The 19358-nt window shown below is 32.2% G+C and overlaps 2 protein-coding genes across 13 annotated transcripts; one reads left to right on the top strand and one right to left on the bottom strand.

Moving 5' to 3' along the window:
- The first annotated feature begins 479 nt into the window (after positions 1–479).
- On the top strand, positions 480–8304 carry LOC109811592 (uncharacterized). Of its 12 annotated transcripts, none has more exons than XM_083065946.1 (8): positions 487–1246; positions 1546–4419; positions 5109–5162; positions 5932–6262; positions 6442–6617; positions 6870–6969; positions 7065–7251; positions 7859–8304. In XM_083065946.1, the coding sequence occupies exons 1-4, from the start codon at positions 782–784 to the stop codon at positions 6187–6189; spliced, it is 3651 nt and encodes a 1216-aa protein (XP_082922072.1). In that variant the 5' UTR covers positions 487–781; the 3' UTR covers positions 6190–6262; positions 6442–6617; positions 6870–6969; positions 7065–7251; positions 7859–8304. The 12 variants fall into 12 exon arrangements, with proteins under 12 accessions (XP_082922077.1, XP_082922078.1, XP_082922079.1 ...); XM_083065948.1 differs by having other exon boundaries at positions 6870–6952; XM_083065950.1 differs by lacking the exon at positions 6442–6617 and having other exon boundaries at positions 488–1246; positions 1546–1744; positions 1829–4419.
- Positions 8305–12162: 3858 nt separating this feature from the next.
- On the bottom strand, positions 12163–14037 carry FRU (FER-like regulator of iron uptake). Its single transcript, XM_020375428.3, has 4 exons — positions 13300–14037; positions 12791–12988; positions 12518–12691; positions 12163–12414 (listed from the first exon to the last, which is right to left on the bottom strand). The coding sequence occupies exons 1-4, from the start codon at positions 13783–13785 to the stop codon at positions 12310–12312; spliced, it is 963 nt and encodes a 320-aa protein (XP_020231017.1). The 5' UTR covers positions 13786–14037; the 3' UTR covers positions 12163–12309.
- Positions 14038–19358: the final 5321 nt, after the last annotated feature.

Below are 19358 nucleotides of genomic sequence, written 5' to 3' on the forward strand. Positions count from 1 at the left end.
AAGTATTATATTTGAATATATAAATTATATTTAAATTTTATATAAGTAGATATTTTTAAATATATAATTTATATTTTAAATTTATGATAAATAATTTATATTATAATAAATATTATTTTTATTTTTTAAAAATTTATTTTAAAATATTAAAATTTAATTTATAAATATTTATAATAAATAAAAATTAAATTAGATTAAAAAAATTTAAATTATTTTTTCATCGAAGAAAATTTTTTAAAAACTCTCTATTATTTATATTATGGTTGACTTTTTTTTTTAATTTAGTTATTAATTTAATTTCTGTACCAAAAGAAAGTTATTAATTTAATTTGAATTTGAATTACAATTTAAATTTAAAATTTAAACAATAATATATACTATCTATATATAAAAATTATATAAATTAAATAAAATTTGAAATGAAAAATAGAAAAAATAATAACTTACGTTTATTTATTTATTTTTTGATGAGTAAATCTTGCCTATCTAGATAGATACAGCAATAGATAAAATGAAAGTAGAGATATGACATGAGTGATTTTGTAAATGGTTGAGTTTTCACTTATGTCTTGGAATTTTAAGTTGAACCCTTTAGACCGAACTCGAACTCGAAAGTCCACGTTTAGCGCAAGAAGTAGTTCCATAGCAGTGCAAACTGCGGAGTGCGGAGCGAACTCCCAAAAGTGAACAAAATTTTAAAAAAAAAGAAAAAAGAAAGAAAAATGGGATGAAGTTAGCTGGATATCGAAATCTGGCAGAGCAAGGAAGGCATTGATATTTGATGGAGCCACGAAACCCTTCTCCTTCTCCGTCGCCGTCTCCGGTGCGAGTCCTCATTCGCCCTCCCTCCTCCTCCTCCTCCTCCTCCTCCGCCGCCGACCCCTCGCCTACGCCTACGCCGCCGCCGCCGCTCCCTCGCTCCGACGGCGTGGTCGTCGTCGGCTTCGTCGCCCGCCGACACGACGATTCCGCGCAGCTCCTCAACCGAGTCATCGACTCCAACGCCTTCGCCTCCGGCAATCTCGACACGCCGCTGCTCGTCGACGATGAGGAAGCCAGGGAGTGGTTCAGGCGGAGGAGAATCAGCTACTTTCACGACCACGATAAGGGGATTTTGTTCCTTCAGTTCTCTTCTACTCTCTGTCCCTCGATTCACGCCGATGATGACGCCGCGCCGCCGGGGTTCGACTCCGCTGTCGAGGAGCACGAGTTCGGTGATCTCCGGGGAATGCTTTTCATGTTCTCTGTAAGTCATTTTCTTCACTCTTCTGAAAAAACATTACAGTGTCAATAACCTAATCTTACCGTCTGAATTATTGTCAAAGAAGTTTTGATAATGTCTTCATTGTGCTAAGTTTGCAGAATTAGAGTAGGTTTACCGATTTTATATTATGAAATAGATTAGACTGTTAATCTTGAGTGGATTTAGGAAGTTCGATTTTAATGTTGTGGCTAGTTTTTTGAAATTGCAGTGTGCGTCTTATGTATACTTTTGATTTTAAATTGTGCGTAGTTGATGGTGTAATTGACGACTTAGAAACGCAGGTTTGTCATGTTATCATATATATTGAGGAGGGGTCACATTTTGGTACTAGGAGTTTAAGGAATTTTCGTGTCCTGCAAGCAGCCAAGCATGCTATGGCTCCATTTGTTAGATCCCAAACTATGCCGCCTTTACCCTCTAGGTCGCATCCTACGTCATCCTCCCGACCTGCTGCTTCGGCAGCGAACAATTCTTCTCCAGGTAGAGGTGGTGGTAACTTGAGTCGCAATGTGTCGGCCATATCTCTCATGTCAGGTTTAGGTTCTTATGCTTCTTTGTTTCCAGGACAGTGCATACCTGTTACACTGTTTGTATTCGTAGATGACTTCTCCAATTTATCAAATTCCAGTGCAAATGGGGAGGAGTCTTCAGATGTCTCTTCAGTTAGTCAATCTTCTAGTTTGAGTGGTGTAACCAAGGGAAACTTGCCTGCTAAAGGTTGTGGTTCGGTAGTTGTGCTGGCACGCCCTGCAAGTCGATCTGAAGGTGGGTTTAGGAAGAAACTACAGTTGTCTCTTGAAGCACAAATTCGCTTTCTGATTAAGAAATGTAGGACGTTGTCAGGCTCCGAAATAACTCATTCGGGTGTGAGAACTGGGGGTACCTCAACTTCTGCACCTCTGTTTTCACTTGATGCATCAAGGACAGTTGTCTTGTTAGACCGGTTTTCAAATCAAAGAGGCGAGTCTCTTGAGTTTGCCAGTGGACTTGTTGAAGATGTCTTAAATGGAAAAGCAACCTCAGATTCTCTTCTGCTCGAAAGCCATGGTCAAAGTTCAAGCAAAGAAGATTTAATATCAGTTAAGGAGTTCATTTACAGGCAATCTGATATTTTGAGGGGGAGAGGAGGACTCATTAATACCAACAGTGGCTCAGCTGCTGGTGTTGGTATGGTTGCTGTTGCAGCAGCTGCAGCTGCTGCCTCAGCTGCATCTGGGAAAACTTTCACTACTCCTGATCTTCCAAATCTTGAAGTTTGGTTATCTTCTAGTCGTCATATCTTGAGTGGAGTTCTCTGTGCAAAAGGTGGTTGCTTGGATGAATTTGAAATCATCAAAAGAAAACCTCGTCCAAGGAATAATGTTTCATCAACAGTGGAAGGATCTTTGAAGAGTACAAATCCTCTAGATGTTGCAGTATCTTGGTTACAAAGTGGTAGAGGGTTGAACACTAAATTCTCTACTTTGTGGTGTCAAAGAGCCATTCCATCTGCAAAGGAGATTTATTTGAAAGATTTGCCTGCTTGTTATCCTACTTCACAACACAAAACCCATTTATATAAGGCTTTGCATGCATTTCGCTCAATGGTAAAAGGACCTGCAGTGGAACTATTTGCAAAAAGGTTGGAAGAGGAATGCACTTCCATATGGAATTCAGGAAGGCAACTATGCGATGCTGTTAGTTTGACTGGAAATCCATGCATGCACCGAAGGCATGATATTGAAACCAATAATTCAGACAGAGCCTTGCCCAAGCCACATTCAAGTGGCTATTTTTTCCTTCATGCCTGTGCTTGTGGTCGTTCCCGACAGTTATGTCCTGATCCCTTTGATTTTGAATCAGCTGATGCTAGTTGCTTCTTTGACTGTGATAAGCTACTTCCTGCAGTAAAATTACCAGAAATAGTGTTTGCAGGACCTGTTCAATCTTCCTCTTGGAGTTTGCTTCGTATTGGGGGTGCAAGATACTATGAATCTTCTAAAGGCTTACTTCAAAGTGGATTTTGCGTCACTGAGAAATTTCTTTTGAAATGGACAATATACCTAGAGAAACAGAAAAGACCAAATGACTCAACAGAGAGTATAGTGAAGCAAGATTCTGTAATTAGGGCACCCAAGGTTGAATATAGTGCAGATTCAAGGAAAACTGGTGTTAGGCAAGCCCATGCTGCTGTGCAGGATGGAGTGGAAGACCAAGGAACATCTTTAGATATCATGAAGGCTGATGATAAAAAGATAAGTTTTGGTAGAGGTTTCCCTATTTTCAAAATGAGGAAACCTTTTTCTGAGGTTGTTGCTGGATCAGCAGCTAGTGATTCAGGATTCCCTCCTCTTCAACAAAGGAAGTTACCTACCCCAGGTTCTGAAAAGGGTATGAAAGAAAGCAGGTCAAGTAATCAGAATGTTGAACAGGTTAATGCTGCCATTGATCATCAAATATCTCAAAAATCTCAACATGTATCATCTACACAGGAACATCTTGATGGTAATGGAAATAATAATATCTGCAGGGATGATGATCCTTTTTTGAGGATAGGGAGCAATGTAGTACCTGTATACTTGAATGGAGGTGAAAGGAACAAATCACACTCTTTAAAGCATGCTATAGTATATGTTGGATTTGAGCATGAATGCCCCCGTGGCCACCGTTTTCTGTTGAATGCAGAACACCTCACTGAACTTGGACCTTCATACTCATTATCTGAAGAATCTCGAATGTCTTCTATGGAGCCTGCTGGCAGAAATCAGGCATATCAAACTAAAGTAAGCAAGAATGCTTCCTGGAACAAAGCTCATCGTAGCTCAAATGAAATTCTTTCTACAATCTCAAATAAGGAAAGAGATGTGAACAAATCTAATGAAATGATTCCTAATGGTGATTCGAATTCCGATGGATTAATACATACTTCCATTCCACTAAAGCAACATAATTTGACATCAATGAATGCATTGTCAAAACCTGTGAATCTTATAAAAGATAATGGAGGGGATCTTCAAGCTATTAGCATGGATAATGATGATCTTGCATTCTCCATGTTGAATCAAAACTTGCCTGTCTACATGATCTGTCCTCACTGCAGGCATTCGAGGAATAAGAAGGATACACCCAAGGTTAAGTTTGCTAGTGGGATCTCACAGCTTAAAAGGATTTTTCTGGTATGAGTTGCTGCTCATATAGGCATTAAATTATGTTTCAATTAGCATCATTCATTTTTTTTTTCTGTTAATAAAATGCATATTAATATTTACACATGTTCTAATTTTGGAGTGTGTTTTGTGATTTTCTTTTTTATTTTTATTATAAACCGATGGGGGTTGCACAAATTTCCTTTTGTTGTTTATCTTTTACACTTTGGCTATGAACTGCACTTTTTGCATATTTGCTCCATGTAAAAAATTGGATGTCACTTTCTATGCTAATAAACTTATACTTTCATCATCATTTACTTTTTTTATTTTCTTTTTCATTCCTCAAGATAAACTAAAACTTCTTTGGGCGTACTTAACCATAACCATAAGGAACCATTGATGGATTGATTGTTTATCAAATTCTGTGGTAAACACTGGTTTTCTTCTTTAAAACGAATCTTACAAACCATGCATTACTTTTTAAGGATTTATGTTTTACTGTATGGCATCTTCAAGATTGAATTAACTGGTTACTGATAAATAGTTTATCATTATTTCTTGTTTGTTGGGCATTTTCCCCGGCAGTTAAAACCATGCATATATTTTTAGCTGGTGTATGTATTATATTCCACATGATAGTGATATTGACTGTTGAGTTTAATCATCTTTTAAAATTATTATCAGATCAGTAAACTAAACTATAGATGTTAATTCAGGTGACACCTGCATTTCCAGTGATACTAGCAACATGCCCTGTTGTACAATTTGAGGTATGTCTTGTTCCAGTCTGCAGTTCTTGAAATTTTGAATGTCATTTAACAATAATTCACATTTAAAATGCTAAGTCTTTATGTAGTTACTAGTTAGAGTTAAACTTCTCAAGTAATAGATGTTTTATGACAGGAAGGAAAAACATTCCGGTATGTACTATATATGTGTAGCTTTGGCCGTTGTTTCATCTTTGTAATTGCTGGGATTATTTTAACCAAACGGTTGTATGATCAACAGAGAAAATGAAAGAATATAAAATTACCCGTGCTGTAATTTTTTAGCTGCCATCTGTGAGTGGGTTTCATTATTGGAGTTAAATTTATATGGCTGTGATGCACTGATGCTTGGTTTATAGTCTGTTGGTGTTTGGTAAAAGGAATAATCACGTTTGAGGGAGGGAGAAATGCTTTGCACAGTATTCAAGATTGTTTGTTTAACTTTTGGGTTTTCGAAACCATTTTTGCAGCAAGATTTTGAGAGAAGTTGAGTAAAATTGATTCTAGGTATGAGATCCACAAAACTTATCTATATTTATACTTAAAAATGATGATGTTTTATCTTCTATACAAAATTGGTTCTTCTAAACTCACTTTTAAATATTATTCCCAAACACAATTTTTTTTAACCTCAATTCTTTCAAAATCAATGTCATCAATATCTAAAACAAAACAAACTCAAATCCAATTTTTGCATGGCTTATATCAAGATTGTAGTGCATTCTGTTGATCTGCTGAATTTTATATTACTTTTGCTATTTTGACCTTGTAGACATCATGCCTGTCTCCCTCAGTTCCAGATCGTGAACAAAAGTTGCAGTTTAGCCTTGGATGTCAAGTGATCTTGCCACCAGAGAGCTTCCTTACTCTTAAATTACCATTTGTGTATGGTGTGCAGCTTGAAGATGGAAACAAACATCCTCTTAACCCCTTTGAACAACAGCCTGAAATGACTGCCTGGATCACCAAGGGCACAATACTGCAGATCTTGTCCAAGGGGAACAGTGATGAGGGATATCAAACACAGTAAAAGCTTACTAAATCTTTGAGTGGCCTTGCTAGAGTGAAAATGAAAGAATGTCACTAGCTTCTACAAAACTCAGGTGCAGTTCATGCCCCTTCTTTTTACCTTTAAGCTAACATCATTTTTTGAAAATTTCACGGGCAAAAGTATGCACCTTGCAATAACTATTCATTATAGAAACCAGATTCTTTATATTATGTGCCCTTTCAAGATGCCCTTATGGAAAATGTTAGTTCAAGGTAAAAATGTGTATCATAGGAAGCAATTGGCAAGAGGATATTGTGGCAGAGTCCCATCTAGTGAAAAACTTGTGCAAGAATGTCTAGATGATCAGGCTCCCATATGTCGTATCTACCATGAAGGACTAGCAGAAAACTTGTCTCAAGTGCATTTTTTTTCTTTTGGCTTCATTGTTCTTGACAGAATATATCAAGGTGTGATTGAACTTTTTAGTTGTTAACTTAAAATTTTGTGTGAAGTTTTCCAATCTTCTTTTTAGCTAAATTACCGGAATTTTTTTTGCTTATAAAGATTATATATGAATTTTGAAGGTATAAATAAAACTGCATAATAAATGTCTCAGATCAAACATTAGGCCATTAATGCTGTTAAATTGATACACTTGATTATTGTCTTGCATGAAATAATTATGTTTGTGACATTGCTGGGATTGGAGATGTGTGCAGGACAAGTAATTTTGTGGATGATGGATATGGTCCAGAATTGAATTGCTGAGCTGTAATATAAACGAGTTGAGTTCATTACTCGGGTCAGTCATATGAACTGGTAACATGGATTTCTTATATTGTGATTTTTTGGTACTAAAATCGCCAGCCTTTTAATTTGGTGCAATTGTTTGTGGGCCTTTTGATTATTTGCAGCTCTGTGGTTGGCTTTCTAGCCTGTTCATAAGCTCTTCTATATCTCGTGCAAATTCATATTTCTGGTATTGCTGTCTGGATTGATTTGGATGATACTGCCCTTTACAAATGAAAAAAAATTCTATGGTTGGGAGGAATCTGAGATATGTGCATCAATAGCCAGAGAATTAGAATGGACCTAATAATGGTATGTGATTATGTTTTACAGATGCAGTCCTTATTTTTTCATATTTGTTTTCTCAATGGCCCACTCTTAAGAAGACTTAAATTGATATGATAGCTGATTAGTTTTACTCTTTAGCCTTCCTGACAGATAATTTGTTGTCTGGTTTGCTTGGATCTTCGCATGTATCTTAATAATTTGACTAGTTAATTCGTTCTATCTACATTGTGCAGTTTGTTGTAATAGAACTATAAAATTAAATAAATAAGAAAGTAACAGGTGCAGTTTGTTAGATCATGCAAGGTTGGGGAAAATGTAGATTGCACCAGCAACTCTGAATTTAGATTGAAGCCTGTTAATTGATTCACTACTAGAATAAGATGTTAAGGAGTAAGATGTATACTATAAAAGAATCTCATTATTTGGTTTCAGATAATTCTTGGACCTCCTTTTGATTTATGAATTATTGTTCCAAATTCCAATAATAATAATTAGGATGCCTTGGCCCAAATACAGGCTGGTTCATGTCATAATTTTTAGCATGCTGCTTATTTATGTTATGACTCACCAAATTTTCAGATTATAGAAATTAAACTGCCAGACTTACTATGGAGGCGAAGTTTGCTTGCAGGTGAATCCCATTTTAGTTATTGTTGATGAAAGGGTGGATGGCAGCATATACATAGAAGATGATGTTCTTCAACGTGAGGCACAATATATGAGCGGTGATATTGATCCTGTGCATTTGAATGTTATGCTAAAAGCACAAATGGATAAAAGGGGCAAGCGAAGAAGAAATTATGAGCATTGGTGTTTCCTGATTTCCTGGAGGGGGCAATACGATAAATGTAAGCTTGCTGATCATCAATGGGGGTAAAAAATCGTTCAACTGGAACCTGTGGATGGCCTTTGTGAAATTTTCAAATCGAGTATTCTTTATAATGTTGAAACTTTGTTGGTTTACGCATTACGTTATCAACTAATGAGCATTAGAGGGGAACAAGCAAACTATGTACTTTTATTAGTAAGCTTCCATTTTAGTCCATGAGACTATAAGCCATTGGTCGCTTCATTTTATTTCTCGATTTTACATCATCTTTACATTAGTCCTTTATTTTGTAAAAAAATATATAAAAAAAAGTCATTCGGTGTTTTAACTTCATTTTTCACTAAAAAAATTAAAGGGAATGACATTGCATAAAATGGAATATTAAAGTAAATTTTGTAAAGTAAAAAAAATCAGTGATTGATGCGTGCAAATTTAGGGACTAGAATAAGAAAATCTTAAACGTGAATTATTTCTGAATGTTTAAAACTTCTTTTTATTTTCCTCGTGAAATGACAATAATTGTTTTTTTCTCTATGAAAATTGAATTTGATATTTAGTGGTTTAATTGACGTCATAAATTTTTGATTTGATAATACACAGAAAAGTGACGCTTGCCTAGGAACTTACTTTTTGATATTCGTATTTTTATGACGCAACAAAATAGGAAGATTGAATTGGCAAGGAGAGGAGAGCATAGATGGAATGTAAAGGGTAAAACCCTCTCCTCTCTCTCTCTCTCTCTTTTTCTTTCTGTTTCTCATAATGCAACACCACCGGTTTCCCTTTTCTTCAATGGAGCTTCGTTGCGTGCTACTCACGCTACCACTTTGCGGCCCTTCTCTTTCCAAAATTCACTTTCTTTCTTTAACGTGGACAAGAATTTGAAGGAGGTTTTGAAAGATTTTCATGAAATATTATGAGAGTCTTGGTTTTCTTCTCCTTGCACTCATTTTTGGATTTTCGACCCATTCTTCCATTTTCTTTCTTTCTAATTATATGCACTTGTTCTTTCAAATATCATATTAAATCATTTTAGCTAGATATGCCAAACAGATATTAATCTTGAGCTTTAATTTAGAAAGTTTCGTTCATCTTCATTTCATTTTTCACGGCTAACAGAATAAACAAAGAATAGAGTTCTATTCAAGTCCAAGAAAATAAAAATAGAAAAAAGAGTGCATATATGCATGGAGAACTAAACAAACCAAACCAACACTTGAGGGTAGCATTACATCAAAATCTTTCCAAAACCCCACCTAAATTCTTCTTCACTTTATAGAAAGAAAGAAAGTGATGTTTCATAAGTCTTGCCTATCAGAGTAGCACCGGTAGAAGGAAAGAGAAGAGCAACAAAACAGGGCGTTGAGGTGGGAGCATGAGGAGGACGCAGATGAAACTTCAACTTCCATAATATCATACTCTTATATATATTAATGGACAACATCCACAAGCCCCATGGGCTAGGACTATTTCATGAGCTATTTTTTTTTAAAAAAATTAATAAATTAAACTATTAAAAATTATCTTATGAGCTAAATTTTCATTTAAATTTTTTAGTAATAGAATTATTAAATTTAAATTAAAATCAAGTTATTTTAAAATATAATTAATATTTTAACCAACATTAAAAATTTAAAATAAAATTAACATTTTAACCAAAATTAATATAATTACATTTTCCATAATAATACATTTGTATACGAATTCTATTAATTTTCTAATGATCTAATCGTAAATACTTTATTAAAAAAAAAACCAAGAAAGCACTTAACAGGCTATTCAAACTACATGCTGCTTCATTAAAAAAAAAAAAAAAAAAAACCTAACAGTTAAGATTAAATATTTCAAATTCAAATATAAAATCAAGATTAAAAAAGTTAACTTCTTAAAATCACAACCGATTTACAAAGCATTCCTCCTTTTCTTTCAATAAAATCCACACCATGTAACAGAAGGAAAATAAATAAGCACCTATGAAATTTTTTATGTTCTTAAAATTAATTAATCAAGATCTCGTTATTAGCTCAATTATTAGAGATAAAGTTATAAAGTGCTAGCTGCTCAAACGTAAAATATAATTTTTAATTAATGTCTATAATAATAGTCAAATATAACATAAAATATTATAAGATTGTTAAAGATTCTCATTCCTTAAATTTGTTGGCTATGCAGCATTTATGTCAACATCTTGTAATGCAGCAACAACATGGAACATCAAATTCCCAAGTAAATTTGCAAGCTCACTTGTTGCCAATTGCCATTGCTATCAAATAATTAATGATTTGAGCGTATTCGTTCAGGCAAGTTAACAAAATCTCAAAGACAAATATTGCATCAAACATACAATACACAGTGAACAAATAATATTAATTTATTTGTAATTGAAAAAAAAAAATTGATCCAAAAAAATAAATGAAAATTAAGTAAATAATTGTATAACATATTATCTGAAGAGATATCACATGCGGTATAATATTCTTGAACAAAATATGTATTGAATTAAATTGATTAACTTCAACAACATTTTTCATTTTATATTTATACCATCACTACTAGCCCCATTTTTTAATAGCAAATTATATTTCTCCATCTCCGAGTATTTAACTTTTTGATAAAATATGATGCTTATATGAATCAGAAAACAGTTACTATTGAAATATGTGAGTATAAGCCAAGATAAAATAATAAAAAAAAGATAAAATAAATAAATACCGATAATTTGTTTAACGAAAAGTGATATTTTAATTGAATGTAGAACATATGAGGATGAACCTTTTCATCAAGCACTAAGATCTCGATGTTGTTAATTTCAGCAGGATTTTTAAATTATGGATTGTGCAAAGACAAATTATCCTAACCTTCCATTCAATCTTTTTTGGGTACAATATTAGATATTAAAGTAACTCTTTCGTGAAATAATATTAGTGAAATAATATGCTAACTTTCATTGACAAAGTTTTAAATAAACAAGATTAACAACAAAGAATTTTCATTTCCATGAAGAATCCTAATGATTAAAACATCACAAAACACGGTAGTCTCAATAATAATTATCATTATTAATATTTGTCATAATTATGAGAGTTTGTAATTGAAACAACGTTATTATAGATATAAATAACAAACATCACACTATTATATACCGTTTACTAATCTTCCAAAAATATAAATGGAATATTACATTTACTATACGAAATTTACATATCGTTATTTGTCGGTAACAACTTGCATTAAACTCCTTGTGCATCAAAGAAGAATACAAAGATCTCTCTAGATTCCTATCAAATTAATAATTAATATTTTTAATTTTATAATTTTAAAAAAATTATTTTAGTTCTTATACTAAAATTTTATTAGAAAATCTGTTAAATGTTGTCATATAAAATTTAACTATTAATATTTACCTTAAAAAATATTTTAATTTTAAAATAAGATAAGTTATTGTCAATCAATCACCGTCTGATATGTTATTAGTGATTTCAAAGACTAAAACAAGATTTTTAAAAATCATAGAATTAAAAATAATAATTTTAAATTTAAGTGATCAAAAATAAATTTATCTTAAATTTAAATAACTAAAAACATATTTAAACCTTAATAATATTATAAAGTAAGAGATTGAAACAAAAATACTGCAAATCAGTTAAATAAATATTATTAATTTGCTTGAAAAAGCACAATGGTTTCATGTGAATATATTAAAAAAGAAAAAAGTCACGATTCGTAAATATATATTAATTCTTGATTGCCAATTTTAAAATATTACATAAATTATATTCAAGAAAAAGAAAATACTATTTAGAATTATACTAAAATTTTTATACATCTATTTTATGTCGTCTGTTAATATAATTCTGAAAAGTATAAGATAGCTATTATAATTATGAAAATTTACAAAAATCATTTTTTAATGAGGAAAAAAAATCTCCAACCTACAATATTTAAAATAAAAATGCTGTTGATTTTAATTTGTTCATTTTCTGTTTGGATAAACTCATGACGTTAATGGTCATTTACCTTGTGAAATTTAAACAAAGAAAAATAAATATTGGATTTGTTGCCTTTGTGGTGTTATTATTTTTTAGTGAAAATTGGAGAATTACATAGAACGAAGGTAGCAACGGTGTTGTGCTTATAATATGTAACAATAGTGTTGTGTTATTGCACAGATGGTATTGGAGGCTCATACTAGCTCAGTACATGTTTCATGGCTCATTATAATCTCTCAAATGCATATTCTACGTCATAGTGAGTCAAGCAGGAAACGATGTCACGAATTCAAAGCCTTGGTTCAGAAGAGCACCAGTTACCCAAAGCTTCAAATTTGGCAAGTTAATTTCTGGTTCAGATCCTTTTACCTGTTTTCAACACATCAATCACCAAATTAATCCGTATATAAGCATATATAACTCATAACTCTTTTCAACAAAATAGAAAGATTAAATTATTGGAACATCTTACATTCAATGTAAATGTGAGTAGATAACTCTCACAAACTGTAGCCAAGTTTGAATTCTGAACATTAAAGCCTGCAAGAGACTCAAGAGCCCTATAAAGCGATGCAGCCATCCCTTCTCCTTTGTTGCACACTATTTTTGCATAATACCCTCTTTCCTCCACTTGAAACATGTCCACCTATAAAGCAGCATGCACAAGTGTTAATGTAATGCATCTGCATAGACTAAATGAAAACTTATGAAGTTGACAGGAATTTCTTTTATATATCAAACCAACCTGCATGATCTTCTTGCATATTGGATGACTATTACGTGCTACTTGCACATTTTTGGGATTGTTAATTGATCCTTGATAATTTTCAGACATTAATAAGGATGCTTCAAGTCCTGCAACCTCAGCCTTCAACTTCCTGGCTTGAGCTTGAAGCTCATGCACGTATGACACTGCATCTCCAATTATAGAAGCTTTATCCATCTGTGGACATATCTCAAATGCAAAACCATATCAGTTTTAATCGGAGAAAATACACTATTACACTGTCTTGCAATAAAAAATTACTATAAATGGTAAGTTTATTAATTTTCACAATAATATTTTAAAAATTATACAAATAGTGATTTATAATTGATTGACAGTCTAAAATATTTTATAATAATGATACATGATTATTAAACTCTTTTGGTCGAACATTTTAGTATGTTATTAAGTTTCATGCAACATTTTTACATTAAACTTTAACTACAGTTTTACTATCTTAATTAATTAATCCAAATGGAGACCTGTACCTTTGTTATGTTGGGAACCAAAGAACGCAATGCATAAAGCTTCTCCTTCATTCGACCCCTCCTTCTCCTCTCAGAAATGAGAGTTTTGGACCTATCAGTTTTTAGTTTCGGTTTAGCATCACCATTCTTAGTTGTCATTGTCGTTGTCGTGGTTGTCTCTGAAGAATGCTCTCCATCATGTTCTTCTTCTCCATGCCCCTTGACCTCCCCATCAAAGCAAGAGAAGGAGCTAAATGTGGAGCTTGGATCATAGACACTCACAGCATTATTATTGTTCTGATCAAATGGGTTTGTAGGGCATGAAAGAAGCTGATTGTTAACAAAACAATCATTGATAAGGTCAGAACCGAAGTCACAGTTGGCATCTTCATCCTCCCCTCGGATCAAATTGATGAACTGATCAAAATTTGGATTGTGAACGAAGTCATAAAGCTCAAAATCATTGATGTATGTAAGTGTGTTTTGGTGCGCATCCATCGCGTTCATAGTTGGAACTTGGATAGTTAGAGAGGTCTAATTGTAATATATAGAAGGTTGACAGACATGATTATTAATATCTAGGTTTTGTGTGAACGGAATAAGATGAGTTTCCTTTCATGTTAGTGAGGTCTTATTTTATATTTCCGCCGTTTGTTAATAAAGTATAGTAGAGATGTGTTTGATTTCTATTCTGGTATTTAATTACAGGATGGCCATAACCGTTATTTGGTTAGTGTGTCCAAGGAGCAATGGATATGTGATCTACTTGTTAATAAATTCATACTAGATAGTTCTATTGGGTGTTTGTATTTATTAAATTGTATTTAAATTGAGGCTTGTATTTTCTTTTTCTGTTTTTTTTTTCTCAAAGGGTATTTTTAATTTATTAGATCAGAAACTAATCTCATTTATAATACTGTAATTATTTTTTTTAACAATACAACAGATATTTAATAAATAAATTGTTTTCATAACATGTGAATGCAAAATATTTGATCATTATATCAACTTATTTTATTTATTTTTTATTATTATATCAACTCATTTGATCACATTCTTAGCTAATGAATTGAAGAAATTGTTATTTTGAATTATAATATTTTTTTATTATAAGCATATATTAAGTGAAATTAACCTATTTGCAGCCGATCTCAACTTTTTTGCACAAATATGAAGTTATAGCAATTGTCAATAGGAAGAATAATGCAAAAGCAGAACTAAGAAAACTGGATTTTCAAGTAATTTTAATGGTTAAACTAAAGTAACCTTTCTCTAGAAGCAGTTTAAAAAACCCTCGTCACTTTCTTATATATCATGCTGATTAGCTAGCATTATTATTTTATGCTGATCTAGAGGCCGAATCTGGGAGTATCTAATCACTCCAGGTTTATCTATATATATATGATTAGTTTTCTATTTAGTTCTGCATAACCGAGCCTGTGAATGAACATTTCTCGACTTTTATATTATATTGATTGAAGCTGAAACCAATTTATTGATGCCTAGCTCATTGTCACAAAGGTCACTTTCTGTGATTACTTCCACTTCTTATTCGGGATAAATAAATGACCGAAGTGTCTACTACTACTGTGTGAAAAGAATCAATTGGGAACATAATGACGTTCCTCATATTTAAATTTTATAAAACAAATGGAAAGTACTTTCATAATTAATCATAACAGCCCTCAAACTTTGCACCTAGCCGTTAATATGTGGGCACCAGATCCTCAAGACAATAAAATAACTGACCTTAACATGCAATGTGGTCCCTAATTAACGTTTTACACCTATAGATTTGGAAAGAACTTCCTGGGGTTTTGTTTATGACTACAAAATATTAATACTCATATGGAAGTATGAATAAGCATATTACCTTAATTAGCTAGTGGTCTTACTTTGTTTTTTATTTTTAATTATTTACTTGCTGTTACTGAAAGATGTGTGTGCATATGAATTCCTTAACTGTAGAGAGTAAATAATTGAACCCTAGCCACTGATGCAGCCATCATGTTGCCCTCATTGACCTTAATCAAATGATTGATCCTTTGACCTTTTCTTTTTTAGGGAGAATCAAGACTAACATCAGCGACCACAGTTTTGATCCCTTGTGTATGCATATGGAGGGCATGTAAAGGGACGTGTTGAGATGACGCTTACACGTGCCATGCAGCACTATCTTCCATCCATGTCATCCTACCACGGGTAAACCATAAGCTTCATAGCCACAAACATTAATGTGATAGAAAATAGGAATTAATTTTTATTTGGTTCTAGAACTAGAAACAATAGCAGGAATATTCTACACAAATGAGAATATATGAATATGAGAGGGTCGTAACTTGTTTTATTTTATTCTAGTTTGTCAATTTCATGCGACATTTCGGGTGCTGCATGATCCATTCTATACTTTCGCATTGTTTTTCAGTCCCAAATACTGAAATCAGGGTCGGTTGAGATTTTCCATCCCATCTAGATGCAGTTTTGAAACTTCTTAAACTGATTTGACATCTCAATTCAGAAAATAGAACTCAACTTCGGATCAATTCGTTTGGATTTGTAGGTTAACTGAAACTTATGTCTCTGTAATTCCCAAGTCCCAATTCTTCTGTTCCAGTCAGACTTAATTACCAGTTCCTTCTAGCAGACACCAATCAACAAAGTACATGCATGTCGATTATGTCTGATCAAACATTTACAAACTTGATTTTGTTTAATCTTGATTTTATTAAAAATCGTAAGTTTGTAATAAAATGATTTATGTGTGGAATTTATACTTTAAAAGTAACTTTACAAAATTTAGTATAAAATTCTCAATTAACATAAAGGTTGTCTTAAATTTCATCTTAATTCATTTTAAATGACAAATCCCATTGAAAATCAATACAAACACTATCAAAATGTTGGTGGTGTATTTGATACACAAATTAACTTTTTTTGTGAATCAATATACTAAAGAGAGATGGAAAGTATATAAAATTCGCATTAACCAGTAATATGAAGTATATATTAGTGAGAGATAATTTATAATAAGCTATTTTTTTGTGATGGAGGCTTAATAGGGTGTTCCTTTTATGCATATTATATATAATGTTTTGGTGAGATGAGAGGAAGAAATAAATAAAGTCTACTTGGATAGAAATACTTCTAAAAAAATAGGAAGAAAAATAAAAAAAAAAAATTGTAAGCTAAAACTAGCTTAATTATATTAGAGTTAAAAATAAGATTTTAAAGAAATTAATAAAAAAATTCTAAAAATTAACTTGTTTATAAGATTATAAGTTATTTTTAACTGATAGAGAAATTTATTTAATTTTTTCTTTCTATTTTTCTCTCCAATAAGTATTTTTAGAAAAGTTTACTTAGATAGATCCATAGGGTAGATTATTGAATTATTTCCTTTAAGAGAAATAAGAGTGTTTTTTTTTTTTAATCTATAGAAATTACAATAACAACAAAGTTTGAATTTAAGATACTATGCATACTACCAACTATCACCACAAGAGAAATAGGAGTGTATTTAAGGGAAATTTTTTGAAGTTATTTTCAATTTTTTTAGAGAAGAGAGAAATGAGATCATAGATAATAAAATTAAATTACTCTCATACAACTTTGATGATATAAAAAGAGAGAATAGGTGATTTGCATTCTTATCCAACCACAAATGATAAGTTGTTGACTTTTATAATTATTAAATAAAAAGTTATTTCAATGATAATATTTAATTGATTGACAATATAAATCATTTTATGTTTTTAGTATATGACCATTAAACTCATATAAAAGAGAGAATAAAAAATGAATTAACATATTAAAATAGTTTTACACAGTTATTCAATCAAATATCACCATGAGAGTTATTGTTATGCCAACAAGACTCACTAGAACTTAAAAAATCAATTTACTCTATGTGAGAATTGATTATCATCGTTGCATGACTCTTTGTAGCACACAAAATTGACTTCCCCTTGTGAGAATTGACTATTATCATAGCAAACTCTCTTGCACTTAATAATTAGAAACCAGAACCAATTATCATATGGAAGAGAATCGATTATGAAGAAGAAGAAAAAAAGGAAAAAGATATATGAGATGGCGGAGCAATTAATCGATTATCAAAGAAAATAAAACTCATTGTTATTTACTTGGAGTAAATTGAAGCAGATTCGGTATGAGAACATGCGAGCAACTCGATGGCTGAGAAAAGATCTAATTTAAGGTGAAAAGGTTAATTTAGGCTGTAACATTATACTTTAGTTTCTCATCCTTTTTTTAAGTGATGCAATTCTTAACATCCCATCTTTACCAATGTTTAGTGTAACTTTAGATCACAAAGACTTCAATTTTTGTTTTTTATGCACCCAATTAATTTTGTCTAAATTCCTTCTTTCATATTTCATCTTTATCAAAAAAAAAAAAATTATAAGCAAAAGAAATTATTAAGCTATCTAACCAAGCACAAAGTGTGCATAAGTTGAAACAAAACAGTACAATACATCTCAATCTTTTAATCCATAAAATTAGAATAAATAAATAAACTCAAACATATAAATTTCATGCGGCGTCTAATTTGCTGCAATATTGCATTGTGATGCAAAAACAAATCCATTATCTCCGGTTGTTTTATCAAATAAATTGCCCTACTACACATCCAGGTAGACATGAAAACAGGCTCAACATTCAACCACCATATTTTTATTTTATAATTACACACTGACACTGACACTCAAAATTAAAATTAAAAAGAAAAAAGAAAGAATTACCCCACTGTCACTTCAAAATGAGAATTACAGGGGAAAAGAGAGAGGGAGATTACAGAACAAGATCAATGCCTTCTTGCTTTATGTGAAAGTGAAACACAAGATTTGTTAAATAAGTTTTTCGATCCTGAAGATCACAATAGTCAGATATGTGCATGAAAGCAGTAACCCATAAACCTTTCCAGACAAAAAGCATTCACTAGATAGCAGTTTTTGGTGAGAGCCCCTATTTCTATTCGTGAAGCTTTAGAAGAAAGCTATTTCAATGTGTTAATGTTCTCTGCTGAAAAATTCTATTAGCATAGTTTTTTTATGATTAAAAGAAAGGGGAAAATAAGAGAGAGGAAGGTACACTAAAATCAGTAATGTTGTAACAGAAAAGAAAGAAAATAAAAAAAAGGAATGAAGTTTAAAAGAATGTTAATAGAAAGTATATGTAAGAATAATGTAACTCTAATCCATTTTAAAGAATTCGTACGTTTTTGGAATAAAATTTTTCTAGTAACATAAAGAATCTTATTGTTTCTTGGACCAGTGCCTTTATTCAAAAGAAGGACCTTTCTGTTACTGTTACATAGAAATTCCAAGTTTGAACGGCACTGTTTTAGTCAATAATCTATATAATGTTTCGAAAAAATCAACCCCCACCTTTTCAAGATTGAGCCTTGGTGTCTTCTTTCGTAGCCTTCAAGGACTTAATAAGATTATTTCACATCATTTTCTGCATTCACTCTCCAGTTATAAATCAACCATGATAATTAATGGAAAGGAATTCCAGGTAGAGTAGCATTAGTGTATTACAGCATTATTCTAAAATTAGCATTCGGCCACGTCTTAGCCTGTAAACACAATTTGAAACGTGAAAAATCACATTTAACGTAAAGCTACACATTGTAGCTTCCACGTTAAACGTGAAACGTGAAAAATCACATTTAACGTGAAGCTACACATTGTAACTTCCACGTTAAACGTGATTTTTCACGTTTCAAACGTGAAACCAAACACGCACTTACTGTTAAGAATTACAAACGTTTCTCCATGTTGCTGAGTACTCCCCCCTCACATAAACATAGTTCTTATTTTTGGTATAAGTACTCATTTAGACAATTATCAATACTATTTTACTCACCAGATGCAACTTCCATTATCCTAATTTATAGGCTCATGTTCTAGAATCATATTTGCAAGCCCGTTATACACCAATTCTAATTATAGCCTCATAACTTATCCTCACCAATTTGATAATAAATACAGGCTTATACGTCAAGTTCAATCTCACATACAACATGTTCGGCAACACCACCACCAATGCCAAGAGAAGAA

This window comes from Cajanus cajan, chromosome 10 (assembly GCF_000230855.2).
Source record: "Cajanus cajan strain Asha chromosome 10, NIPB_CcT2T_4, whole genome shotgun sequence".
NCBI lineage: Eukaryota > Viridiplantae > Streptophyta > Magnoliopsida > Fabales > Fabaceae > Cajanus > Cajanus cajan.

Bases quoted from the DNA above. Each gene is read 5' to 3' on its own strand.
- LOC109811592 (XM_083065946.1), top strand. From the start codon at position 782: ATGGAGCCACGAAACCCTTCTCCTTCTCCGTCGCCGTCTCCGGTGCGA. The intron at 4,420-5,108 runs GTATGAGTTGCT...ATGTTAATTCAG, and splicing joins AGCTTAAAAGGATTTTTCTG to GTGACACCTGCATTTCCAGT. The intron at 5,163-5,931 runs GTATGTCTTGTT...TTGACCTTGTAG, and splicing joins GCCCTGTTGTACAATTTGAG to ACATCATGCCTGTCTCCCTC.
- FRU (XM_020375428.3), bottom strand. From the start codon at position 13,785: ATGAACGCGATGGATGCGCACCAAAACACACTTACATACATCAATGAT. The intron at 12,692-12,790 runs GTTGGTTTGATA...GCTGCTTTATAG, and splicing joins TATGCAAGAAGATCATGCAG to GTGGACATGTTTCAAGTGGA. The intron at 12,415-12,517 runs GTAAGATGTTCC...TGTTGAAAACAG, and splicing joins TACTCACATTTACATTGAAT to GTAAAAGGATCTGAACCAGA.